Source organism: Molossus molossus, unplaced genomic scaffold, assembly GCF_014108415.1.
Source record: "Molossus molossus isolate mMolMol1 unplaced genomic scaffold, mMolMol1.p scaffold_m16_p_4, whole genome shotgun sequence".
Taxonomy (NCBI): domain Eukaryota; kingdom Metazoa; phylum Chordata; class Mammalia; order Chiroptera; family Molossidae; genus Molossus; species Molossus molossus.
The window spans coordinates 21,734,955-21,761,668 of NW_023425377.1; the positions used below are offsets into that span (position 1 = coordinate 21,734,955).

The 26,714-nt window shown below is 53.7% G+C and overlaps 1 protein-coding gene across 3 annotated transcripts; it reads left to right on the forward strand.

Annotated features, from left to right (window-relative positions):
• Positions 1-674: 674 nt before the first annotated feature.
• Positions 675-23,095, forward strand: SPARC (secreted protein acidic and cysteine rich). 3 transcript variants are annotated; one of them, XM_036240320.1, is made up of 11 exons: positions 675-691; positions 930-979; positions 11,258-11,327; positions 12,708-12,776; positions 13,346-13,433; positions 14,586-14,707; positions 16,495-16,615; positions 18,381-18,514; positions 19,331-19,479; positions 21,380-21,528; positions 21,963-23,095. In XM_036240320.1, exons 3-11 carry the CDS (start codon positions 11,271-11,273, stop codon positions 21,989-21,991), a joined length of 918 nt encoding a protein of 305 aa, XP_036096213.1. In that variant the 5' UTR covers positions 675-691; positions 930-979; positions 11,258-11,270; the 3' UTR covers positions 21,992-23,095. The 3 variants fall into 3 exon arrangements, with proteins under 3 accessions (XP_036096213.1, XP_036096215.1, XP_036096216.1); XM_036240322.1 differs by having other exon boundaries at positions 12,711-12,776; XM_036240323.1 differs by having other exon boundaries at positions 12,714-12,776.
• The last annotated feature ends 3,619 nt before the right edge of the window (positions 23,096-26,714 follow it).

Below are 26,714 nucleotides of genomic sequence, written 5' to 3' on the forward strand. Positions count from 1 at the left end.
AGAAACTAATTCTTGTTCCTCTCAGAGTGTTAGGCATGTAGGAAATATCCAACCAAGACTTCCTGCACTGAGAACTTCATGTAGCATCACTATGAATCCAGGGGAAGGTAGAATCAGCCTGCCAGGTGGTCTCGGGCAAGTGACTTCTCCTCTTTGAGCCTCTGTTTCCTTATCAGTAGAATAGGCATAGTAATAATACCGAAGTCAAGATTATGTGAAGATTATGAAGTCCTCAGTAAAGCTTGGCTACTGCTACTTCCATGACATTACCGACATCATCAATCGCCGTACCTGTTCTGTACTGATGACATGGATCCCCTGCTAGAAAGCTAATCTCTTATGTGTCTGTTAGCGGTGCAACTCGAGTTACAGTGGTTATTTTTAGGCCATGTACCAAATCATCAGTGATGCCACCACCAGTGGCAGCTTCTCTTGCCTGTACTGAGGCAAGTCTTGGCCTCGCCTTTGTCACAGATACATGGCCGGCCTTTCCATCGCTTTGCCCTTCTCAGTGTTGCCCAGTGTTGGGCTCCTGTCAAGATCGCTGTCAGAAAGTGAAGACGCAGGCCTGGCTCTGCCCCTGGGGGCTGTTGGGTAATCCTTTACCCCCGCCCCCCAGGCCTCAGCTCACCCTTGAACAAGGGGGAGGCTGTCTAGGTGATTCCTGCAGCCCTTCCAGCCCTGGCACCCCGTGAGTCTCTTTAGGCAGCAGCCCCAGAACCCACGAGGCAGGCGGGGTTGGGGAGTCTGGTCAGGACAGCCCACCACAAGGAGAAGTAGAGAAATGGAAGACAGAGACAGCTTTGGCTGGGGGGTGGGGGGCAGGGGCGGGAGGAAGGAGGAGACAGAGGAGGAGGAGGGACCTCCCCAGCCCAGAGCTCTGAGTGGTTTCCTGTTGCCGGGCTCTAAACCCCTCCACATTCCTGCAGACCTTCAGACTGCCAGAGCGCACCGCTGCCTGCTGCCTGCCGCCGCTGAGGTACGCACCCTGCCCTGCCTTTCCTCCTCCATCTGCTCCCCAGTCCACTCCGCCAGTGCGTGCACGAGGGAGGGGAAGCTGTGCTGGGAGGGCTGGGGTCTGGGAGGGGGTACGCACCTCCTCTGGGCTCTGTCACGGCTCCCCTGAGGGCAGGGGCCAGGGACTCCCTGCCTGTTGCTTTCCAGGTGCAATCCCCGTGTAACTTCTAGGTTTGCAGAAAAGAATCTCCCTGCGTCTTGGAGGGAGCCTTCTCTCTGTGTCTGTCTCTGGTTTCAGAGGCTGCCTGCCTGTCTTCTGCTCCCTTTGCAAATGTGGCAGCCCCCTCCTTCCCTGGGAATCTGATCTGGTCACAGCTGCACCGGGGACCTGCCAGCAGCCAGTGTCTGCTCTGCTCCCCATTCCGGGAGACGAAGCTTCCTGGACCTAGGTCTTGGTCAGGGGCTGTTTTCCAAAAGGGACTCTGTATGAATGATAAAACTAATCTCCCGAAGGCTAAGGGGGGAGGAGGGTCTTTACCTTAGCGCCTCCTGGAAGGCCCGTTTCCCTTGAATTCTCCCTTATCGACATCCCCACCCCCAAACACACACTGATTCCAGAGGCACCAGTCTGTCTTGGGTTAGGCATTGTGCCTACCCTGGGCTCCCTGGGGTGGAAACACAGGAACTCACTAGCAGTAACCCGAGTGTGTCTAGATCTGAAGACCTCAGGCATCTGATAGTGTCCATCCAGGGCGCTGAGTCCTCTGGGAGGCTGGGGTGCTGGGGGATGTGCTGAGGAGGGGGAAGGGAAAAGGCCAGACAGGGAAGGTTCCAGGGCAACTTTTTCACACCTCCTTGTTTTGGGAAGTCCAAACCCTATACAGGACTGGTGCTTAGCCTTTTAGGGTGTTAGGTCTCCCGTCTTTACCCTGCTGGCTCCCTTGGCTGGTTGAGGAGTGGGCTTCCTGAGCCCTGAAGGACACCAAGCCAAAGGGCACTGGGGTGAGGCATGGTCTTCCCGGGCGCCCAGTCCGCCCCGCAGCTGCACATTGTCCCCCGGCAAGGACAGCACTCTGTGCAGGACACACAGAGAAAATGTTTTTGCCAGCAATACTCTCGGGTTAAAGGTCTATACACCCCAAGTGCTGATGGTAGCGTGAGAAGCAAATTGGAAGCAGAATGGCAGACTTTAGGCACACGTTTTATGTGTGGTCTTAGGTAAGGGTTGCCCCTGGACTTAGTTTCCCTGTCTGTAACGTAAGGGATGGACTTGGTGGGCTGCGGGGCCCCTGATGTTCTCTGAAACTTTCAAAGGTAGATCTCTTAAACAGGATCCACAGACCAGCCTTTGAATGGGCTTTAAGGCATCTGCAAGCCCCTTAAAATCGTGTGTACAGCAGAATGTGTGTGTGTGTGTGTGTGTGTGTGCGTTACAGAGAAAGAAAGAGAAAGAGACAGCACAAGAGTGTGTTCACAGCCTTCAGTCTTACAATATTCTCAAATGGATGCACAACCCCCAAAATAGCCAGGGGCATGGTGTGGAGCCTACGTGGATGGGGCCTCGGAGCTGGTGTGTATTTGCAGGAGGATGAAAGATTCTGAAACAGACGTGGTTGGGGGAAGAGAGAGTTAACTCACAGCCATCAGCTGCCACATCGACAAAGCCTGGGGCAGGGAGGGGGGTGGGAGGGGGGCTGGAGAAGGAATCAACTTTTGAAACTTTCTCCAAGTCCCACCCACCGAAAGGCTCTTCTTTGCTGTGACTCACTCTGGGAGGAATGCGAGTTGCCACGGTAACCTTTTTTTCAGGGTCTCTGCCTGCTGGCTGGGAGGGGATGCTGGGAACACCCGAGTACATCAGGCTCAGTCTGAAAGCCTCCCTCTCTCACTGTGTCCCCCAATACTAACAGAGCAGACTGTAGGCCCTGCCTGCGGATCTCCCAGGATCCCAGGGCGGCAGCGGGGCTGTGATAAGCTTCCCAGACAGGGCATGAAAAATCGGAGTTTTCCTTCCACCTTTGCCCTGAAGATGCCATTTGACCTTGAACTAATAGCTTCTCCTTTCTGAGCCCAGTTTCCTCCTTGGTTAAAAAGCAGTAACAGCAGCCACCTGAAAGGGATAAGCACAGGGACGCACATGCTAAAATGTGACCTGCCACCTAAGCGTGGCTTTTGAGAACTAATGGATATAAATTTATGGCTTTCTAAGAGTTGGTGAGATCATTCCCAGCTCTTTTCTTTGGCATCTCCATCATCTTGGGGGTTGTATATAACTTCCTTTTACTAAAAGTGCTAACAGGTTAAAAATATATTGTTGAGATTCATTTTGACCTGGGCCCCCTCTTGAGTATTTCCCGAGAGCGTTGTACCCTCCAGGGTTGACAGAGCACTGTCAAGGCACCGGCAGAGCTGGGTCCTAACTCACAGTGAGCGACACTGGGGAAGACCCTTCGCTCTCCTGGACACAGTTTCCCAATCTGTCAAAGGGGGACTCTCACCCAGGTGGTCTCCAGTGGCCCTTCCTGCTCTGAAGTCCTGCAAACCTAAATCCCAGATGCTGCCGTCATTAGAAGGAACAGCTGGCCTACATTTTTAACACCCCCTGTTCCCATAGTTGAAAAAGAAACGAGAGGAGGGGCCGTCGGATCCTGGGTCGCTAGCAGTCCTGATAAAGTCCTTACCCATCTGTAGAGACTTGTCAGCCAGCAGTATGGCTGGGGTGTGCTATTCACAAGAGTAGCTTTTCTTGCTGGAAATAAGCTATAAATAGGAAAGGACAATGAAGGAAAGAGCTGAGGATGTGACGTACACAGGAGAACGGTTGTTTGGGGGTGCTATTTAGATAGCTAAGTGTGCAGAGATAAACAGGGACAGACACGAAGCCACGAGGATGCGGAGTAGACACACTGATTTCACCAATAGGCACCCCACTGGCACAGCTCAAAATAAACGCCTCGATCAACCCCTGAGCAGAGGTCACACACTCACATACCCGATACCTTGACTCACGGACAAGTTCCAGGCACACATCTTGATGCATGTGCTGAGCTGACCCTCCTGTACAGGCCAAAACAGACGGATGCCGAGTCAGGTGGACACACACAGGCACACAGACACAGCTTCACACAGAAGTTCCCCAGTCCATGGGTAACACACAGACGCCAGGCATGCAGACAGCTGCCAGTTGCGGCCACATACAGTTGTGCAGAGCTGGAGGTCATGATGGAAAGATAAACAGTTAGATGCATGCACACAGCACCAGAGCACCATTACAGTCTACAGAGAAACCGGAAAATCACTCACTCATTCAAGGTCACACAGCAAACTGACGTCTGAGCCAAACTTCCAGATGTTTGGAAATATCCAGATGTTCACCATGCTTTTTTGGTTGTTGTTTTTCATCTGATCAGTTTGTTATCATGACTACATTCGTCCCTTTATAGGCAACAAGCCCCATGGATCATGAACAGTGAGCAGTGCTTGCTCTCCTTTGCTGACCGGCAATGACCTATGCCATATGCCAGCCCACACGGCTTTGTCATGGGGCAGCATGACGATGTGGCAAATAGGCTACTGCCCATTTGCTTCCTGCTGACTCCCTCCCTAACCTGTCTTTGAAAAAAAATTTTTTTTTCTTTATTGGTTTTCAAGAGGAAGGGAAAGGGAGAGACAGAAACATCGATGAGAGAGAACATCAATTGGCTGCCTCCTGCATGCCTTCCACTGGGGATCAGGCCCACAACCTGGGCATGTGCCCCAACCGGGAATCGAACCGGTGACCTCTTGGTGCATGGGTCGATGCTCAGCCACTGAGCCACACCGGCCGTACTAACCTCTGTCTTTAAGGAAGGCCGGAGCTGAGTTTTCAGCTGACCTTGCGGATTAATGAAGCTACCTTTTCTCTGCAGCATCGGGCCTGCCTCCTAACCCCAACCCTGAGCGCAGGGACTGCTGGGCACGCCAGAGTCAGCATGCAGTGACTTGACAAATAACTTAGAAAAACAGCCTCCTCCTCATGCAAGAGATGTCTCAGACAGGAAATGAGCTCTGCTCTCACTCCTCAAGTCATAGAGCTGGATGGCGGTAGGGAAAACATGGATAGAGACACCAGTTCTCTCCGGAGCTGGGTTCTTTAGAAGCTCAGCATTAACTTATCTCATCAGGGGATCCGTCTGAGTCATCTTGTGTTAGCTGCGGCATTAGGATTCCAGATTGCTCAGATGAAAAAAGAAAATAAAACAAGGTTAACATCTGGAAGTTTAGTTCAGCCGTCTACTTGCTGGATGACCTTGATGGAGTTGTTTCCCCTCTCTGATCCTCAATTTCTCTGGTTCTAAAATCAGAAGCATGGCAAAGAGGTTTCATGTGGCTTGTGAAATTCACATCCCATTGGTAGCAGCTGCCAGGAGAACCATTCAGGATGCAGATGCCACTCTGGATTTCAGGAAAAAAGGTCGTGTGATTGATTAGTAATGTCTGCCACATGTGCAGAGGGAGCAGGTGGAGGCATGTATGCCACGTATTTGCCAGCTTTGGGACTGGACACTGGATGTTATTTTTCATACCCTCCATTTGTGGTCACAAGGATACAGCGGTGGCCACTAGGGGGAGCCAAGGAGGAGAGCCCAAAGCTCCACCCCTGGGCCTCTCCCAGCCACCGTGAAACGTGGCATCTTAGATTCCTTCAGAATCTAAGTGAGACTCATCTCTAGTCTCAAACTCCAGGGCTACCTCTGAGTTGTCCCAGAACCTCTTCAATCCTAGGCTCGAGCACCCATATCACCATAAAACTCTCCCTTGGTTTCTTCCCTTCCAGCAAGAAATATTAGGCGTGGAAGAGAAGAGTCAAGGGGCAGGTTGGGAGAGGCGATACTGTGAAAGGCAGCTGTCTGAGTTGACTCAGAACGTCAGGAACCTCAGGGACCACCTTGCCCCAGGGTTTCCAAATTGTGCCCACAGGCACCCAGAGATGTTCTGACATCTCAGGGAGTGTCTGAGTGTGCAGGACTTCCTGCCCTATCTCCACTCCTCTTTCACCTGCTTTTTAAAATTTTCTTTTAAAAGAGAGAGAGGAAGGGAGAGGGAGAAAGAGATAGAAACATCGATGAGAGAGAACATCGATTGGCTGCCTCCTGCATGCCCCCCACTGGCGATAGGGCCCACAACCTGGGCGTGTGTCCTGACCGGGAATCGAACCGGCGACCTCTCGGTGCATGGGTCAACGCTCAACCACTGAGCCACACTGGCTGGGCCCTGATTTTATTTTTTAATTTCAAGCTGATTTATTGAATAGATAAGAATACATTCCCATGTTTTAACAAATACGAAAGGGTTTTAGCTGTTTCATATAACTGGCCTTCGGCAAAAGATTTCATCGAAAGGAAGGGCTCCCTGGCCTGCATACTTTTGCACACCACTGATCTAAAACAACCTCCTCACTGTGCAGACGAGCAGGGCTAGGTGAAGGCCAGGGAATGGAGGGGCCTTCCCTGAGTTTGCATGGTGAGCTGGGCCACGTTATCAAGACTCGAACTCAGGACTCCCGACTTTCTCGTCACCTCCAGTGGCTGTGTTGGCTCCCTGGGCTGTGAGTGCCAGTGTGCCCACACTGCCCGTTGAGGCGCCTCTCTGGCCTAGCTCGGCCCTCTTTCCAAGTCCCAGCCCCCGGGCAGGCCTGGCTCATGGGTTCCTTTTTAGCCTCTAGACTTGTTTTCCTCTCTTTGGGCTTGTTTACCACAAACGTGTGTTTTTGAAAGCCTTGTTTCCATGCCAAACAGTGGGAGCAAGATGCTGGTTTTGCGTCAGCAGCTGAACGAAGAGGCCAGCCTGGATGCTGGGCTGGTTCCCCTAGAGCAGGAAGAGGAATGGTGTCTTTGTTCCACCCCAACCGCCTTTCTCCCCGGGCCACAAAGAGCTGGGATTCTTGCCCTGGATTCTTGAGGGGGGTGGAGATTCTGGGATCCTTGGATTTTAAGATGCTCTTCCAAACAACATTGCTTATTTCTTGCATTCTCTGGCATATATCACCCATGCACCTTTCAAGGTGGGTGTGTTATCTTCATTTTATAGATGGGGAGATAAATTGAGGCCCAGAGAGGGAAGGTCACTTTCTGAAGGTCATGAGCCAGGATTTGAACCTGTACGTTCTGTCTCCAGAGCCCACAAGCTTACCTTTCTGCTATAGTGCCTTTAAAAAAGTGTATAACCACTCTATGTAATATTGTAGCCACAAGCCACATGTGGTTATTTAGATTTAAGAACTGAGGTCTTCATTTGCACTAGCAACATTTCAAGTGTTTGATAACCACATACATCATCTCAGAAAGTTTCTACTGGACTGCATTGCTTTATAAACTTTTTACTCAAACCAGGTTTAATCATGACAACTCAGATTCTGTGCTTCACGTTTCTTAAAAGTCTACGCTTCCAAGCCACAGTCTAAACTTCTGTGATTCTGAGGTTTCTCCCAGTTCTGACATTTAGCAACTTTCAGTATCCAGGGAGAGCCCGAAGGAAGCCCTTTATGTTCTGAGGGAGATGGACTTGGGGGGCTGGCTGTACTTTTCCATCCCCAGAGTCCTTCCAAAGAGAGAGAAGTGACCTCAACCTCAGGTCCTGCTGGCAGCCAGGGTCGGGTTCTCAGCCATCCCCAGAGCAAATAAAGGCAAAAGAAGGGACTTGATGTACGGAACAGGAGGCGGCGGCGGCAGTGGGGTGGGGGTGAGCGGTGTCTGCGTTTGATGACCACTTGAGCCAAGGGAAACACACCTCCTGTTCCTCCCTGGCCTGGGCCACCTTCTCTCGTGCACCTCGGGCCAATTCACAGCCCAGCAGGGGCCCATTCAGGTGAGCTCTTGGGAGGGAACAGCCACTAAGGAGACTGAGGTGGAGAGCATGCTAGCTGGAGAGTGGCCTGCCTGGGTCTCTGTCCAGCCCTGCCACTCACTCCCTGGGGCTCTTAGCAGGTTTCTGCCCCGCTCTGGGCCTCGGTGTCCTCACCTGTGCTGTAGGCAGACAGACACACCCTGAGGCCCTTTAAAAAGGATAAACATCTGCATCATCACAAACTCGAGAAACACAAAGAAGAGAGTCTTCATTTAATACTGGTCATTGATAGGAAGGTGTTTATCTTTTCCCCAGGCCTAGGTTTGATTAGCAAAGGGTCTGTGCACAGCGGAGACGTTGTGAATGTTGGGGTGTGACCTTGTGTTCTGACCTTGCTGAGGTTACTGTCGTACCCCGTTAACTTTGCAGGCTGGGCGCCGGCCTCTGCCAGTGGTGGTGGAGAGAACCTCGGAGGTGGGTCTCACGGCTGTGTGGGGAGGATGGACGTCCATTTCCCAGAACAGCTCAGCTGCTCCCTGCCCTCTGGTCCCATCACCTGGAGGGAGAGACTCTGGGACTGGACATGTGGCACTGGGTGCAGGGCAGGACCCACAACTTGGAAAACAACTCTCCGCCAAGACTTTGGGTCCTTTTCTTAAGGTTTTTGCTTCCTGAATTTTTCCCCACCCCAGGCCAGTCTCTGGACATAACCCCCATCAGGCCCCATCCAGCTCCGTAAGAAGGGTGCTCGTCAGCCTGGAAGAGGCCTAGATGTTGCGTGACTTCCTCTCCCTCAAGTGCAGACTCCCCACTGGGAAGCGGGCCTCAGAGCCCTCCTGTGCCTGTCTGCCAGCCTGCCATTGTCAGAGGCTCTAAGGGGACAGTGTATACGTGAGGCCTTTAGAATCTACAAAGCACGGCGAGATGTAGACTGACTTTTCTGGCTGCTAAGCCAGGGACGGAGGTGGCAGAGGGGGTAAGCTGACACTGGGGAAGAAGGCGCAGAAAGGTGACGAGGCAGGACGGAGGACGAGCCCACCCACAGCCCTTCCCCGCTCAGAGAGGGACATGGGTTCGCTGCTCAGACCAAGGACACGGGCGCTGGAGACCCGGCCTTCCTGCCTCTCCAACCTCATTCTATTTCCAGTCCTAGCCGAGCTCTTTCTCCAGTGACTTGACCTCTCTGCCATTGGAGCCCAGACAAGGTGACGTTTTTTGTTCTCGCCACCTGTCTCACTCTGACCCTTCAACTTCAGTCTCAGACAAGTGCCTCGTTGGTGCGTTCTCTCCGGCCCCCTCCTCTGAAGCCACGAGCAGGGGGAGTTTTGCTTGTCTTCCAAATGGGGAAGCAAGAACGGAGAGTGTCCACCTCCAGGCCCAAGGGGAACAGGACTTCGACAGTGTGAGGGAGGCCATTGCAAAACTGCCTGGAAAGGGCAGACTGGACTTCTCTGAGGGTTGGGGCCATTGTGAAGCAATGCCAAGCTCCCAGGTCGATTCCTTTGAAGTTCTGCTAATTTTATATTATGCACACCCCCTGAAATAGGAGGTGAGGTTTTGTGTCAGTTTTTTTATTGATTTTTTTAGATGGAAAGGGAGAGAGGGGCAGAGAGAGAGAAACATTGATGACAGAGAAACCTCCATCGGCTGCCTTCTGCACGCCCCCTACTGGGGATCGAACCCGCAACCCAAGCATGTGCCCTGCCCGGGAATTGAATCGGGGCCTCAGTCCATGAAGAGTCACTCAATCCACTGAGCCACAGCAGCCGGGCTGTGTCTCTTTTAACCCAATAAAAGACAGTTATGCACGCTGCTGTTCCCCTGCCTGTTCCTGCTATCCAGATACTGCACTATGATCCGAGTGGAAATGTTCCCTGCCAGAGGTGGTGCTGTGTATGAGACCGGCATGTGCCTGTGACACCTTAAGGGCCTGGCCTGCCACCAAGTTCACCTGGTCTAACTCTCTCAATTAATGGAAGCGGGGACCAAGGTCTAGTGAGGATGAAGGACTTGGCCAGTTCACCCAAACACTATTGAGGGAGAAGAAGAATCTCTGGCATTTAATTCCAAGCCGAGTGTTTTTCCCACACCTCCCAGGTGCTCGGTCAGTTGAGAGGTCTTAGAAGGAACGGAGATGATAAGTTCAATCTGGAAGTTTGGGGGGACCCCAGAGGGAAGACAGGCAGCTGCTCACCGTGCCTGGAGCTGCTTGGGGGCTGCGGGAGCATGTTCTGTGTGGCCAGAGTGGACCTGGAGAAGTTTGAGGGAGGTCAATTTAGATCAGAAAAGGAAGAACTTCTTAAGGACATTTGAAGACGGAAGCACATTTAGTTAGAACAAGAAGCAAAGTGCCTTCACTGCGGATCCTCTGTCGGGGTGGCATCATTGGCACAGAATCGTCGGAGGAGGTTCTGCTTCGAGGTCCCCAGCAGTTATGCGACTGCTACAGTCAAGAGTGCAGTGGAAAGAGTGAGGTCTTAGCAGTGACTAGGACAGAGGCTTTTCTAGATCACAGCAGACACCCTTCAGCGTGAAGGTGGAAAGAGCAGACGCAACATGTGTACGCATTTGGGCAGAGTCCTCCGCGCCCGGCAGAGAAATGCTGCCACCTCTGGGGAGAAGGGAGAAAAATGTGGTCACGCTCAAGTTTCCACAGGTCCAAGGCTGTTGTTCTTTGTTTTAGAATGTAGATCTCATTGTCTCGAATTGGCAAGATGTGGCTGCCCGCTAGGGAGGGGGGACGGAGGGGAAGGAGAGTGTGGAGGGGATGGAAGATAATTCTAGAACATCAGGGACTGAAGGCCCCTTGAACATGATCTGGTTTAGCATTGTGCATACTGGACAAACGAGCCGATCCTTTTCGTGATCACTTTTTGAAAACTTAAAATAAATGTATTGAGGAAGGAGACTTTGTATCATTACCGCAGAAGGAAAAATCTGTGTACCTTTGCCATCAATAGAAGGAAGCTGTAAAAATAAATACAAAGCAGACAAAACAACTTGGTTGAATTCCAGCTGGATCTAGCTTCCTGTGGAGGCTCTGAGCCAGAGGCCCGCTCTCTGGTCAAAAGGAAGACAGATCCGTTTCAAGAGGGGTTAAAGCTATCTTAGCATCCAACTAAGACGTTCTCATATCATCAGGGTTGAAAGAACAGTAGAAGCAACTTTCTCCCATGTCTTTCGCGATCATTTAACATGTACTTCTAAAATCTTGTAGGCCCTGGGCGGGGAGCTCAGTCGGTTAGAGCGTCATCCAGGTACGCCAAGGTTGCAGGTTTGATCCCTGGTCGGGGCACAGACAGGAATCAACCAATGAATGTATAAATCGATGTTTCTCCCTCTAAACGTCAATAAATAAAAATGTTAATATAATAATAAAATAAAATTATCTTGTCAATCACCGGAATTCAGCATCAGAAGGAACGTCCATCGAGAAGCCTCCTACTCACTAAAACCTCCATTTCTCTTCCCACAGGGATCCCAGCACCATGAAGGCCTGGATCTTCTTTCTCCTTTGCCTGGCCGGGAGGGCCTTGGCCGCCCCTGTAAGTACCTAAAGGTCATCTCTGCTTGGTCCTACCTCCCACCGCCAGCTCAGGGCCATCAGATCTGCCAGCCCTGGATGCTCAGAGGGGACAGGGACTTCCCACCTCAAGTTATCTGTCTTGTATTTTTAAAAGATGTTTTTCCCTTAAACTAATAAGCTCAGGATAAAGATTGCAATGAGGACCGCTAGAGGTGATTCCAGAGAAAAGAGATTTCCACGGAATGAGATGAACAGTTTAGCGGTCCGAGTTCCTCAGAAACGGACCAGGATCGCTTTAGAAGTTGGAGACCACTGTGTCACTGGAAGAACCGCAGCAGAGACGGAACTGTGGGATGGCTGGAGAGAGAGCCCAGCCACAGGGAGAGGGATGGGTTAGTTTCCGAGTGAGTGAGGGCTATTTGGACTGCAATCTGAGTAAATTAGAGCGGAAAGGATACAGAGAGATTATAAAGTCAAAGGCCTTGGGGAGGATCAAAACAGGAAGTTCTAGGATGTGGGAGGTAAGAGCCAATGGACAGTCTCGGAGATGTTGCCATCTGAATAGATCTGCCCCGACAGTTTTCCCTTCTTGGGAGAACGTGCCAAGATTATAATAAAAAACTCAAGGAGCACCAGCGTGGCTGAGCCCGGGGCCTGGGCCTGCTTCCTGGCCAGGGGGTGCAGGTGCCTTGACCAGCACTCCCTCCGAGAACAGCAGAGGGCCAGGGGCGGTGGCCTGGTGACCGGGAGCCTGTACCAGAGGGAGGGATAAACGGGGAGCAGGCAAGGCGAAACATTTCTTTCAACCTGGAATTCCCTCATCCCCCCTTAATGAGGAGGTGTGAATGATGGTAGACCCTGGCGATCGTGACCAGGCGGGCAGATTTCGGCAAACATCTGGACAAGGTTGACATTGTTAGAAGCAGCCCCAGCCAGCCAGTGGCCTCAAAGTTATATGTTCCCTTGCTTCTTCCTGCTCCAAGTTGACATGGCAAGAAGGAATTGCCTGATGATCCTCGTGATCTCTCACACTCGTGGGGTAGGTGGTGACATCTGTTAAAATTCACGTTGTCCTCCGTTTTCCCATCTGGGAGATGAGAGGAGGTGGTCTGCCTCTGGTTTGTAGACGTCATTGGAACTGAAGCAGAGGAAATGTGTTCCAAGCTAGAGCTTAGACAGACACCTCAGATAGCCAGTGTCTGACCAGGGAGGCGCTCTAGTGTACCATGGGGTCCCGAGTCTGGCGTCCCCTTTACCCTCGTCATCCCATCCCCGCAGTCCCTGACGCACAGCCTGGGCGCCTCCGATGAGCTGCTCCCCTACCTCCCCAGCTTTAGTGTTCCAGGCCAGAGGTGAAGCTGGCCTTGACCATGATCTTCTGAACCCCATTTTTTCTTCCCAGCAGCAGCAGGAAGCCCTGCCTGATGAGACAGAAGTAGTGGAGGAGACGGTGGCTGAGGTATCCGAGGTAGGCGGGTGGTGACCCCAGAGCCCTGCCCCTCCCTGCCCACATCCCTTCCCCGAGGAAACCAGACAGGTTCAGTGGGTCTCCTGTTGGAACAGGGCATTTGTGCCCCCCCCCCCCCCCGGCCCATGTGTGCTCAGCACAGACAGACATCCTGTGCATCCTCCAAATGCTTCCCAAACCTTCAGTGGAGCCCTACAGGTGGGAGCTACAATTTTGGAAATTTTCATTTCTTCAGCTGTGGGACCATTTTTCTTAGATGATCACCCAGTCTCCCCATACATCAAGCAGATGAAAAGGGAGCTGCCCCCGTGTGGCTGGGCTCTGCCTCCAGCCCTGACGCCCTCTGGAAGCCTAGGGCACAGCAAGCGCAGGGGTCTGTAAGGCTAAGGCTAAGTTCTGGAGCTGGTGTCTGTGCTGGGACCTGGCCCAGCAGACCTCGCCAGCTTGTCACCTCACCACCCCCTGTGGGCGCCTAAAGCTTCAGCCAAGCCCCCTCCAGCCTTCCGCCCTCTCTTCCAGGGCTGGGACGGGGTGGGGCCAACAGGCTCACTCTCCTCCCTCCCACCCAGGTACCCGTGGGCGCCAACCCCGTCCAGGTGGAAGTGGGAGAATTTGAAGAAGGTGCCGAGGAAGCTGAAGAGGAGGTGGTGGCCGAAAGTAGGTCCCTTCCCCGTGTCTTGTCACATCCAGTCCCTCTGCCCCCGGGCATGGGACGTGGGGACAGCCTATGTTTCCTTCCCGAGGAAATGCAGGGTGGGCTGTGGAGGAGAAATGGCTGGGACGGGAAGGGTAGGAATGCTGTCGGGAACCTGGGAGAGATCCATTTATAGCCAGGCTGTCCAAGCTGTGAGTGGCAGGAAGGGAGGTCCCTCGGCTGGAAATGGCCTCGCCCTCACGGCTGTCCCTGATTCCAGAGGTGGGTTTCACCTTACAGAGGCCACTGGTCACTGAGCTCCGTACTGGCCTCTGCCGAGCCCGAGCCCCCCAGAGGAGCAGACCCGCGAGCACCTCGGGAACTTTCTCACTCATTCACTTATTTGTTTAGTTTTGTTTTTAATTTGTTTCTTTGTTGGTTTTAGAGAGAAGGTGGGGAGAGAGAGAGAACACCGATTGGCCGCCTCCTGCATGCCCCCACTGGGGATCGGGCCCACAACCTGGGCATGTGCCCTGACCGGGAATTGAACCGGTGACCTCCTGGTGCATGGGTTGACGCTCAACCACTGAGCCATAGCGGCTGGGCCCGAGGCATAGTTTTTGTTGGAGCGCAGTGGCATCTACTGAATCCTGCCCCCCCATCCGATGTTCGCCAGACAGGGCCGGGCTCTGCTGTTCACCTGGGGTCTCTCGGCTCCTCCCCTTTCCTCTGTAGCCTCTCAAGTCTTTGTTGTTGGCCCTCAGAGCTCCCTGACTCCATGATGACAGCTGACTTTCCCAGTCATTCTAGAAGGTCTGTTCTAGATTCCAAAAATGCCTCATCATGATTGATGAACCGAGAGCTGAGAACACAGTGGTGGCCTCAGTCCTCAGGAGCCGCATGGCATCCGGTGCACCTGGGACCCAGACTGGGCCTGCAGCAGCCCCCAAATGTGCCTGACCATGACCTCAGACGGAATTTCGAATCCCCAGACTGACCCAGCTGCTCCCCTCAATGCCGATTCTGGGCTCAGCAGAAGAGAAGGGAGGGCTCAGCTGCCTGTAGTCCAGAGTAGGGGGCACAGGCGGCGACTTCTGCCCATGGCCCAGTCTGGATCGGGTCGGGTGGATGTGCTCTCCCGGGGGCGCTCACTACGTGACCTTGCCCTCTGCCAGACCCCTGCCAGAACCACCACTGCAAGCACGGCAAGGTGTGCGAGCTGGACGAGAGCAACACCCCCATGTGCGTGTGCCAGGACCCTACCAGCTGCCCTGCCCCCATCGGCGAGTTTGAGAAGGTGAGCACGGAGGGGCGAGGCGGGGGCTGGGGCACTGAGCCCTTTCCAGCGCACGTGTCTGCCCAGAACTGCTGACTTGGTGACTCCACTGAGCAAAGCTAGTCTCAACAGTCCCTTCACTGGATCTCGTCACAGCAAGAAAGTGGAGGTGGGTCAGGCGAGGCTCTGCCTAAGCGAACAGAAACCAGCAGGGATTTACTCAGCGTCACCAGGTTCTGAGCTCTGGGCCAGACTCAGAAGAGATACAACAGCAACATCAGGGAGCGAGACGGGCCTGCTCAGCAAGGGAGCAGCTCAGCAAGGCCCCCGGTCCGAAAGTGTGGGCTCTGAGTCAGGCTGAAGGCTGCCTTCCAACCCCATCACCACCACTTGCTGTGAGATCTTGGCTAAGTTGCCAGACGTTTCCAAATCTCAGTTTTCTCATCTCTAAAGGGGAGACTGAAATAGTCCCTTATCTCACAGGGCCCTTGTGGGGATCTGTCAGGTAATGCTGGGTACGTAGTTAGGACCCAATATGTGCTATTTAAAAAAATCTTCCAGACCTGTCCATTCTCCCAATACGACTCATTCAACCAACTACCCAACCATCCACCCACCCGAGTAAATATTTACTGAGTACCCACTCGTGCCAAACATGGTGCTAATGGTGACCTAGCTCAGGGCAGCAAATCTAGACCAGCATTATTCCCACAACCTCTTCTCTGGGTTCTCCGTCTTCAGTCTCTCCCCAATACAACTCATCCTCTGAGCTGCACACTTTAGCATCCTTGTCCACTCTTCCCTCCTCCTCACCCCGTCCCCCTGGTCACCAGTGTCCATCAGGTTCCCCTCTGCGTGATCTATAAGCCATACTAAGCAAGTACGTGCAGGGGCGGGGGGGCTCAACACATGCTCCCCTGCCGCTAGCATTAGCTACTTCCTGCCGCTGCCCTCGGCATCCCTGCTGGCCACCGTGCCCACACAGAGATCACCAGGAGGACTCACGTGGCTCGGCAGACGGCTGTACTCACAGCTAAGATGTATTCTAGCGACCTACTACGAATACACAGCTGGATCACGGGAATAGGACACAGGCAGAGTCTGAAGGAATCCATGATTAGGCCTGTTCTCTCTTTCTCCAGCCCCAGGATGGTCCCTCACTCTTCCCCAGCAAAAAAATGTAGCCACAAGTGAGCAGTCTTTCTGCCCAAGGAAGCCCATTACACTCAGCACCTGAAGTTGTAATAGAGGGCTGGTCACGTAGGCACCCTCTGCCCAGCAATACTCACATTCCGGACTCCGCACAGGGAAGCGATGCTCAGCACAGACTGGTTGCACGAGCTGTCCAGGCTCAGCGAGCCACCTTTATCTCTGGAAAGTTGAATAACACGGCAGGGACCTGTTTACCAGCCAGCCTCCCAGATGCCAGACAAGGGCTAGTTTCTCAAGCATTCCTTTCCAAGGATAACAATCCCCGGCCTGCTGTGTTAACGCTTCTGCTCATTCTGCCTTTCGCCATCCCCACCTTGAATTCACCCGTGCTCATCTTCCAGTTTTCCCAGATCTCAGCCCCGACTCCGCCGTGCCCCTGCCCAGAGACCCGCAGCGGCCCTCAGCGTGCGCTGCACCTGGGCCTGGGAGCCCAAAGCCCGGCTCCTGTCGCAGCCCCACCGTGAACTCACTGGAAATCCTGGCTGATCACGTTCCTAGCTTGGCCTTCAGTGTCCCATCTGTGACACAGGCCAGGAGGGTGGTAGCAGCAGAGGACTTTGGGAATGAAAGCAAGGTGCTCTCTGCTTTGCCAACAGGTGTGCAGCAATGACAACAAGACCTTCGACTCTTCCTGCCACTTCTTTGCCACCAAGTGTACCCTGGAGGGCACCAAGAAGGGCCACAAACTCCACCTGGACTACATCGGACCCTGCAAATGTGAGTCTCCTGGGCCTCCAGCCTCCCATTTTGGGGAGAGGGCACTGAACTGGCACTGCTGCTGACTCTGCTCCCCCCGCCCCCCATGCTGCGAGGTCTTGGGCAAATCTCCCCTCTCTGGACTCCAGGTTTCCAGTTATAAATGAGATGACTGTCCATGAGTAGGATCCTCTCAACTCTCCATTCCTAACATCTCCCAGGAAGGACTGGACAGTTGTGGAAGCACAAGAGCAGGGAGAATTTCTTTTCTCGAATGATAAGGAAGTTCTTCTACAGGGCTAACCCAAGTCTTTCCTGCTTCAACACTGTAAAGCAAAAATGATGTCCCACCTGGAATGACTAGGGGTTTTTATTTTATTTTTTCTGAGTTTTATTTATTTTTTAAATCCTCCCCTGAGGATATTTTTCTATTTATTTTTAGATAAAGTGGGAGGGAGAGGGAGAGAGAGAGAGAGACAGCCATGCGAGAGAGATAACTTGATTGGTTGCCTCCTGCACAACCCTAAACCGCAACTGAGGTACCTGTCCTTGACCGGAATCAAACCCGAGACTCTTTGGTCTACTGATACTCTCACCTCTGAGCCAAACCTCTGGCCAGGGCCATAAAGTGTTTTTAAAATATTTGAATCTGAATGCTTTAAACTAGGAGAGGGCCTGTCAATTCCCCTCAGGCCTGTCACTCAGTACTGCCAGCTCCTTGGCCTCTTGCTCCATCACACTCCTATCTGCCTGCTGAAGGCACGTGACTAGGCACCCTCTTCTGGAAGCCTGGGGGCTAGGTGTTTGGGGGAAGAAATGCCAGGTGTGTCTGGCCTTCTGTTAGTGATGCCAGGTGCAGACTCTGCTGGCCCTGGTGCCTCCTTCAGCGTGGGCTGCTTCCCCCAAGGCCACATCTGTCCCCTCTCCAGGTGTGTCGGGTACATTCCGGCACCAGATGGCCCTGGAGAGAGCCCTTCACCTGCCTCAGGTGTGCAGAGTGCAGAGAGGCAGAGGGAAACCAGGCTCCCCTGTGGCCGGCCCTGCTCTCCCTGGGTGTGAAATGAGAAGGCACAGGCCCGGAGAGGGGACTGGGGAGGGAGGCTGGGAGGAATTCTTGGGCGGTGAGACTGAGGACTGTGCCGAGGAGCCTTTCACCAAGTGGCTCCTGCTGTCCTCTGGGGCCTCTGCCCCCTTGCCCAGCTCCTAGTGTTTCCGCCCCAGAGCTCTTCCACCCCAGCTGCTGCTGAACAGGGTCCTAACCCATAAGGGCAGACGTGGGGGCAATCTCCGGGTCCAGCAATCCGAGATGCTAAGTTCCAAAGACCAGGAAGGCGTGACGATCACCAACAGTGTTCTGGTGGTTAAACATTCCTGACACCCCAGGCCCCTGCCACTGCCGCTAAGCTGGGCCTACGGACAGATGTTATTCCTCAGCCTCCCAGCCCCGAACACCTCCCATGGCTGGCGTCATCTGCGTGGGTCCTGGTCCCGTCACCCAGAAAGGCGCAGGGGCCATTTCCCCCAGCAGATCAAGGCTGAGGTCAAGGCCAAGGGAGCAGCGACGTGCCTTTGTGCTTTTCCATGGGCAGAGCGTTCTTTCCCACGCGTGATCTTTGCTCGTGTGGTGTGAAGGAACTGTGACCTAGAGGACAAGCCACTGGTCAGGGTCACTGACAGAAGCAGCTGTGGGGGGACGGCAGGGGGTGGGGAGAGCCCAGCCAGCCTGTTGCCCTCAGGCAGGGAGAGCTGGGGCCTGTGCTGACCACCCTTGTGTTTTGGACCCTAGACATCCCCCCATGCCTGGACTCCGAGCTGACTGAATTCCCCCTGCGCATGCGGGACTGGCTCAAGAACGTCCTGGTCACTCTGTACGAAAGGGATGAGGACAACAACCTCCTGACCGAGAAGCAGAAGCTGCGGGTAAGTGGTCTCAGGCCCCTGCCCGGCGCTGAGCCGGACAGCTCCTGGCCCCATGAGCCATAGGCTCAGAACTAGGCCGCCGAGTGTAAACCTACATCTGACAAGTGTCTTTATCCTGGGCGCTAGGACACAGACTTATCCTCGCTGCCCTTGGCGGTTCATAGTACACAGTCTCATCTTAAAGGCTCTGAGAAGTCCTGTAGTGAAGAGACCCGCTGCTGCTCACTTCGTTTAGCTCAGTGTTAAACAAGAAACACAAACAATCCTATTACATTTTCCTTCTGAGTCTGGATCTTTACTGATTTTAGAGAGAGGAAGGGAGAGGGAGAGAGAGATAGAAACATCGATGAGAGAGAATATGGATTGGCCGCCTCCTGCACGCCCCCCACTGGGGATTGGTCCCACAACTGGGCATGTGCCCTGACTGGGAATCAAACCGGCAACCTCTTGGTGCGTGGGTCAACGCTCAACCACTGAGCCACACTGGCCTGTGGATCTTAAACTTTAACGGGCATATCAAGCATCTGGCGTATTGATAAATGCAGACTCCCAGGCCTCCCAGCTCAGTGTCTCTGGGAAGCAAAGCCCCCGCAGGCCATTCTGACATGGCAGCTCTGTGAAGAGCCCTTTGGGGTCACTCCAGGCCTCCACATTTGTGGCTGAGATGCTGATATCCCGTCTGTACCACTTCCTTCCCTCATTAGAACCTTGGGCTTGGCGGACCTCTGCCTGCTCTGGCCTGCTGGCAGCGGTGGGCGGGACCCTGCCTGGCCAGACAGTCTCCTAGTCCGGCTCACAGTGTCTCTGCCCCCCCAGGTGAAGAAGATCCACGAGAACGAGAAGCGCCTGGAGGCTGGAGACCACCCCGTGGAGCTGCTGGCCCGGGACTTCGAGAAGAACTACAACATGTACATCTTCCCTGTGCACTGGCAGTTCGGCCAGCTGGACCAGCACCCCATTGACGGGTGAGCCCGGCCCGCGCGGTCACAGGGGCTGCTCTGCTCGGCCCCCGGTGCAGAGTCAGGGGTCAGGGCTGGCAGGTCCGCTAGTTATGGCCAAAACACCTCTCGGCATCCTCCGACGCTCCCAGCCCCGAGCCCACAGTTTGCCCTCGGGCTGGGCAGCAAGGAGCAGGCCTCCGAGAAAGGACGCAGAACTGGGGGGAAGAAGGCCATAGCGAGGCGAGGCGAGGTGAGCGGAGCCCGGCAGTCCTTCCTCAGCCCGTGAGTGCCGGCCTTGGGCGTCCACCGCTGAGGGACAGGGAGCTGGAAAACAGTGCCAGACTCCAGAGGGCTGGCGCGGCGGAGGTGGGCGGCCTGCATGCCCTCAGTCCTTCAGCCAGACCCTGAGACCCAGCCCCACAGGGCAAACGGCCCTGGGAGTTGTTAACACATTCACAGAGCCAATTCCCTCCACATCGCACGCCCTGGGTTTGCCTGCTCTGGCCTCTGGCCCCAGTGAGCTGTGAAGGGCCGTGCAGCCTCGCCACTGAGCAGGCCGGCAGCGGCCAGCGGACACACGCGGCTGCCCATCGCGTGCCCTGCTCTAGGCAGGGGTTTACCAGTAACCCGAACGGACACGGGCCTTGTGCCCATGGAGCTCCCACTCTGGTGATAACCTGTCTGCACCTCACAATTGAAGCGAAAAGTTAAAGAGGCCCCCAGAAGGTACAGGTGGTGGCTTGACCATCTCTAGCTGAGCTGGGGTTGTCACCCTCCCCTGCTCTGTGTTCCTGGGGGAGCTCGCTGTGCCCAGGGATGCTCAGCTCCGGGAGGCTCACCCCTTGCTCCAGCTCCAGCCCTTGTGCCCGGAGCCTGCCCACCTTGTCGGTGAACTCAGGTGGCTGGGGTCTCTTGAGCTCTGGGAAACTTCCTGTTGCTTCTCTCCCAGGCTCTTTCTGTGGCTGGGAGCCAACTGCACCACTCACTGTGGAAGGGGGGAGCAGCTAGGGGGACATCTGGAGCTCAGGAGGAGCAGCTGGATCTCACCACAGGGAAGGGGCCAGGAGGGAGGCTTCCCGATGGGGCAGCAAGGACTGTGCATCTGGAAGAGCATCCGGCCTGGGCCGGGGACCTCCCCTCCCCCCTTCTTGTCCCAGAGCTGTGTGGTGACCTGTCTGAGTCCCCACCCTCCTCTGGGCTTCAGTTTTCCCACCGGAAGGGGGGTGGATATTCTTTCCAGTTCAAATCCTGTGGTTCCTTCCATGAGCTGGGTGGGGCGGGGGGGGTTGGGGATTGAAGGAAACTCAGAGTCACACTGCAGCCCTCCGAGAAGAGTGTTTTGAGGACAACTAGTCGGGGGCTCTGAGGAACAAGGAACAGGCTCATACATGAGCCCTGGGGTCAGCCGGCCGAGAGGACAGGAACAGAGGACAGTGGGAGAGGAGTCAGGCCTGCCCCGCGCTGTCCACACTACACACAGATTCAAGCTCTACGTGGTTCGAGTGCCCTCTGAGCCTCCTGCCAATCCCAGCCCTTCCCACGCTCCTCTCTGGAAGTCAGCATTTCTCCGTCTCTTTCTAGACTCTCCTGTGCATTTGCAGCTGTAGAAACATGTGTCCCCAGGGGACATGTTTTGTTTCATACCAGGTTTTGATCTACCAATAGCAGAGGTGCTGAATCTTTTTATTTGAAGTTTCTGTACCCCCAACTCTTAGCCAATTAGGAAACAATGAAATGTGCCGAGACCTTTGTTACAAGCCCATGGGAGCTCAGGCCTGGAAGGGCCCTTAGACAGGATGGTCAACTCCTCCCTTTTTATGGAGGGGAAACTGAGGCTCAGCGCGGGCCGTGCTGCGCTCTGAGTCCCACAGCAGAGCCGTGGCTTTTCCACGCCTCAGGCCCTCCCCGCCCCCGCCCTCCGTAGGTACCTGTCCCACACCGAGCTGGCCCCCCTGCGTGCGCCCCTCATCCCCATGGAGCACTGCACCACCCGCTTTTTCGAGACCTGCGACCTGGACAATGACAAGTACATCGCTCTGGACGAGTGGGCCGGCTGCTTCGGCATCAAGGAGCGTGAGTGTCTGAGCAGAGGGGCTGCTGTCCTGTGCCTCCCTCCCCTCTCCTCTGGCGTCTGTGTGTCTGTCCTCTCTGCCCGGCTCTGCTCGCTCTGCCTGGTCCACCCCTGCTTCTCTGCCTGTCGGGCTGCTCCCTGGCCCTCTCTGTCTATGAAGCAGTCTCGTCTCTTTATCCCCTCCCTCGAGCATTAGCCCTCACTCTGTGCCTTGACTGTTCCGGGGACTGGTAGGTACCTAAAGAGGACAGAGGAAATAGAACGTGTGTGTGCAAGGGACAGGGACAGGGAGATCAGAGTTCTCAGTCACTGGCTTCCTGGGTGACTGGTCACCTGGCCCCCGGTCCTTGGGGTGGGTGGGGTCCCTGGTGCCTGGGGAAGCATGTCTTGTCCACGCGGGCCTATGTGTAACTCTGCTCTCTTGTCTCATTTGCAGAGGACATCGACAAGGATCTCGTGATCTAAACCCACAGCTCCCTCCGCAGTACCGGACTCTCTCTCTCTAACTTTCCCTCCCGTTTCCCACAAAGTTTAAAATGTTTGGATGGTTTATCGTTCTGCCTGGGGACAAGGTGCTAATATAGACGTCAATGAACACATTAACGGTGCTAAAAATGGAAACTGTAACAACCCAAGTCATGACATTCTCAGTTGTAGCTCAGCCTCTTGCTCACCCACTAACGGTCCCGTCTTTCTCTGGCCGCTTGAGGCGCTGTCCATTGTCTTAGTGACACGCGGTGGGGACTTTGATCTGCTCACATCTGCCTGCGACACATTCTGCATCTCCAGACTTGCTCTCGTCTCCCTGCTTCAAACTAATGCTCACCAAGTTAGACTTTGGTGTTCATTTTATTTCAGGGTGTTGGCTGTGGGGGGGGGGTCCCCATATGGCCAGAAGGTGGACAAAGGAAAGTAACAGACACGTGATATTGGCGAGAATGTTCCTGGGACTAGAGGACCAGTGGTGGGAGGAAAACCCGCCGGAACAGCAGGCGACCAGTCCGCCAGCCCGGGGCTGTGTTCAAGTCCGCAGGCTCCCGGTCCTCTCCGATTCCCCTCCTCTCTCAGTGACGCTTTCTTCCCCCACCTTAGGCTGTTCGTTCAAACTTTTGGGAACGGTGGGCCATTAGTTCTCTAGAATCCACCAAGCCTCGGGGGGTGGGTCACCACACCCCACTAACTGTCTTTGGGAGAGGCAGGGCCGGGAAGATGTTTTAGCCAGGGAAGCCCAAATCCAGAGTGAGCTGTTGAAAGTTGTAAAATAGAAAAGTGGATTTAGTGAATTGGTTTTATTTTCTTAGGTTTTTTTTTTTTTTTTCTTTTCATTTTTTGGATGGCTGTCATGATGGGTCTTTTCCTTGGTTTCTAGCATGTTTCTCCTTTCCCCCTCCCCCCCTTTCTTCTGCTAATCAAGAGAAACTTCAAAGGCAATGGGATGGTCAGATCTCACAGGCTGAGAACGTCACCTCCAAGCATTTCATGAAGAAGCTGCTTCGTATTAATCGTGCAGGCTCTCGCCGGGATGTGGCGAGTCTGACAAACCTTTCAAAATAAAAGTAACGACTTAGAACCTGCCTCCAGAGTGACTGTGCCTGTGTCCCAGTCACCTCGTCACCCTGACATGCAGACCCGCGGACACACGCGTGTACCCATGACTACACAAATGTCAGCTTTTTGTTGTTGTTGTTGTTAATCCTCACCTGAGGATATTTTCCCATTGATTTTGGAGTGGGAGGGAGGGAGGGGGAGAGAGAGAGAAACTTTGATGTGAGAGAAACATATCTATTACCTCCCATATGACCCCAACCGGGGCCGGGGATTGAACCTGTAACCCAGGTACGTGCCTTTGAACTGGAATTGAACACATGACCCTGGGGCCAAGGCTCTACCTGCTGAGCCGAACTGGCCAGGGCACAAATGCAAACGTTGCAAACACACTATCATGCTTTGAACGCACACCTATACACACACACATGTTTATTCATGCACAGGGAATGTATGGTTCCTATAAATACAAATTTTTATGACTTGTGGGCTAATCCTTTTCATCGTTACACTTCATTGTCAGAAGCAAAGGCTAAGCAGCTATCTCCTTTCACGAATCCTTCATTCATTCATCCATTTACTCAATAAACGTTTATGATGTACCTTCTATGTGCCAGGTTCCACGCCAAGTGATGGAGACACAATTGTGGCAAAACAGACGAAGCATTTGTTCTTCCGGAACTTACGGTCTGGCGGGGAACAGATTAAACAGTTGCACAACTAAATAGAAATCACCAGCTGTGATGGCGCCATGATGCAGGACATGAGAAACCATGAGTGCGTACCAGGAGGACGCACAGTCATTCTAGAGCCGTGCTGTCCCATGAGGTGGCCGCTGCTCACGCATGGCTATTGAGATTAAGATTTAAATTAATTAAAATTAAAAATTCTCAGTCACACGAGACACGTCAAGTGCCCATAGCCACAGGTGATAAGGGGTTACCCTACTGAATAGGGCAGATCGAGAACATTTTCATCACTGCAGAAAATTCTACTAGATACGGCTGTTCCAGGGCATCTGGGACGATTCCTTGAGGAAATCTGAGTTGGTCACAAAGGAAAAGAAGGAGCTAAGTGTGGGAGGTGGGAGAAGGGAAGAGGGAGGGGAAAAGCAATCCGGGCAGAGGGAACAACACACGGAGTCCCAAGGCCATGTGGATGGTGCATGAAGTACGGGGGAAGGTCGCACTGGACGAAGCTGAGGTGGGCAGAGGCCCGACCCTGCAGCCTCAAGCCATGGTCAGGAGTTTGGATTTTATTTTCTGTGCAATGGAAGGTGTAGTTTGAAGCCAGAGAGAAGTGCTGGAAAGATAATGGCATCATAAGTCAGCAGAGCACTTTTCAAAGCTCATGCACGCTCGTCGTGATGCGATTTTCAGGCTGGCGCCCAAGTGTCCCCTTAGAGAAACAGGCCCAAGGTGTGTGCTCCACTGCGGGTCACACAGCAGGGTGCAGGTGCCAAGCTCCGAGTTGCGCCCCCCCACTTCGAAATACTAAAACGATACAAACTCCTTCAAATCAAACTGTTTTCTGGTGTTCTTTTTTCTACACAACAGGAGAGAGGAATGGGGGCGGAGGGAGGGCTGGCCAGTTTGACCTTGGCCATTTGTGGAATGCAAACTAGTCTCATAATCTCTAGGGTGATCTCTCTCCAGGCAGAGAGAGAGAGAAGGTAAATGCCAGGATTGGTTTATCATTCATTCCATGACCTCTATCAGGTGCCCGCAGCATGCTGGACATGTCCGTGTTCTCCTAAGACAGGCACGGTCCCCGCTGCCCTGGAGCTTTCGTGAACGAGCCCATTTCGGGTAGAAAACGCCTGCTGTAGAAAACCCAAAGCACGGTGCTGTGGGTGGGGCTCAGTGGATGGAGCGTCCCATGGACTGAGAGGTCCCCGTTGGATTCCCGGTCAGGGCACCTGCCCAGGTTGGGGGCTCGATCCCCAGTAGGGGGCGTGCAGGAGGCAGCTGACCAATGTTTCTCTCTCCCTAAAAAAAGATCAATAAAACATGTCAAAAACAATAACAGAAAAAAAAAACCCAAAGCACAAGGGGTTGACCAAGGGTTGAATGGGGTGTTCCTCCAGGCCAGGAGGGAGGTGTGACCTTTGCTCTGAGGAGGTTAATATGCGGTCCCGTGCCCTTGTCAGCCCAGGGCAGGTCCCCGTACGATGTCCAGCACCCACCATTTCGACAGCTTTGCCACCGCCTTACAGACGAGGAAACTGAGGTTCAGGGAGGTTGAGTGACTTGGTCACGCCATGGGGCAATGAAAAAAGGCGGGGACTAGAACCCAGGGCTTTCTCCCCCCGTAACCGGATGGCTCCTTCTAGGGAGTTTTCAAGGAAAAAGGCGGCATCAAAGAAAGGCATGCAGCATGAGTCAGCCCAGGGCCCTGGGAGGGCGGGGAGGGCTGTCCCCTGCTGTCTGCGCCAAAACCAACCGGCTGCATGAACAGGCCCTCAGCACCCAGCACCCTATCTCTACTTTCTCTCCCTTTAAATCAAATCACGTATTAAAAAAAATTGACCTGGCTGGTGTGGCTCAGTGGTTGAGCATCGACCCATGCACTAAGAGGTCACCAGTTTGATTCCTGGTCAGGGCACATGCCCGGGTTATGGGCTCAGTCCTCACTGGGGGTGTGCAGGAGGCAGCCAATTGATGTGTGTCTCTCATCGATGTTTCTCTCTCCCCCTCTCCCTTCTTCTCTCTCTAAAACTCATTAAAAACATTAAAAAAATGAAAGGATACTGCATCATTACTTTAAGTAGAAAATCAGTATAATTTACCACAAACCGAGATAAACCTTAAAGATAAATACAATAAAAAATATAAAGACAATGCTATGTGATATGAACACACCCTGTGCTTGAAGGACGCTGTTTCTTAATTTATTTTTTAAATCCTCACACGAGGATATTTTTCTATTTTTATCTTCAGATGGGGGGGGGAGGGGGATCGATGTGAGAGACACATTAACTGGTTGCCTCCCCCCCCTGCCCTGGACCCAAACCAGGGCCAGGGACCAAACAGCAACCGAGGTACATGCCCTCGACCGGGATCAAACCCACGACTCTGGATCGCGGGCTGACACTAACCACTGAGCCAAACCAGCCAGGGCCGCTGTCTCTTGTTAAAAGGAGAAATCTAAGAGACTTTCTCTTTGATAATCAGATGGTCCAGAGCAAAATTAAATTATGATGGATTCAATGCTAATTCATGCCTGATCTGCAATTTTCCTAAAATCGTCCCTCCCTGTGGGCCATTCCTCTCCACCACGAAGGGGGAGGGTCCTGTGGGGATCATCTAGGTCCCTGGCAACAGAAGCATCCCTCTTCCCAACATGTGGCAGAACTGGACTGAGCCCCGTGAGCCCAACAAGCCAACAGTGAGCTTGTTTCCTCGTCTGTACAATCCTGATGACAGTGGTGCCTCCTCCCAGGCGGTCGCGTCTGACATCGAAGATCATCAATCAGCATTGTCGCCACCATCCCCTCTGGACGGGGAAAGGCCTGCCCTTTCCCCACGGCCTAGACTGGTCCTGCGCCCAGGCCTCTCTGTGTAAGGTTCCTGTTCTAGGCCACACTCCCTCTGTGAAGGGCCTCGGGCGTGTCTCGGCCCTTAGGCTGTGCAGGTCTCTGCAT

Coding starts and splice junctions, on each gene's coding strand:
- SPARC (XM_036240320.1), top strand. CDS start 11,271: ATGAAGGCCTGGATCTTCTTTCTCCTTTGCCTGGCCGGGAGGGCCTTG. Junction 11,328..12,707: donor GGAGGGCCTTGGCCGCCCCT/GTAAGTACCTAA, acceptor ATTTTTTCTTCC/CAGCAGCAGCAGGAAGCCCT. Junction 19,480..21,379: donor GACCAGCACCCCATTGACGG/GTGAGCCCGGCC, acceptor CGCCCTCCGTAG/GTACCTGTCCCACACCGAGC.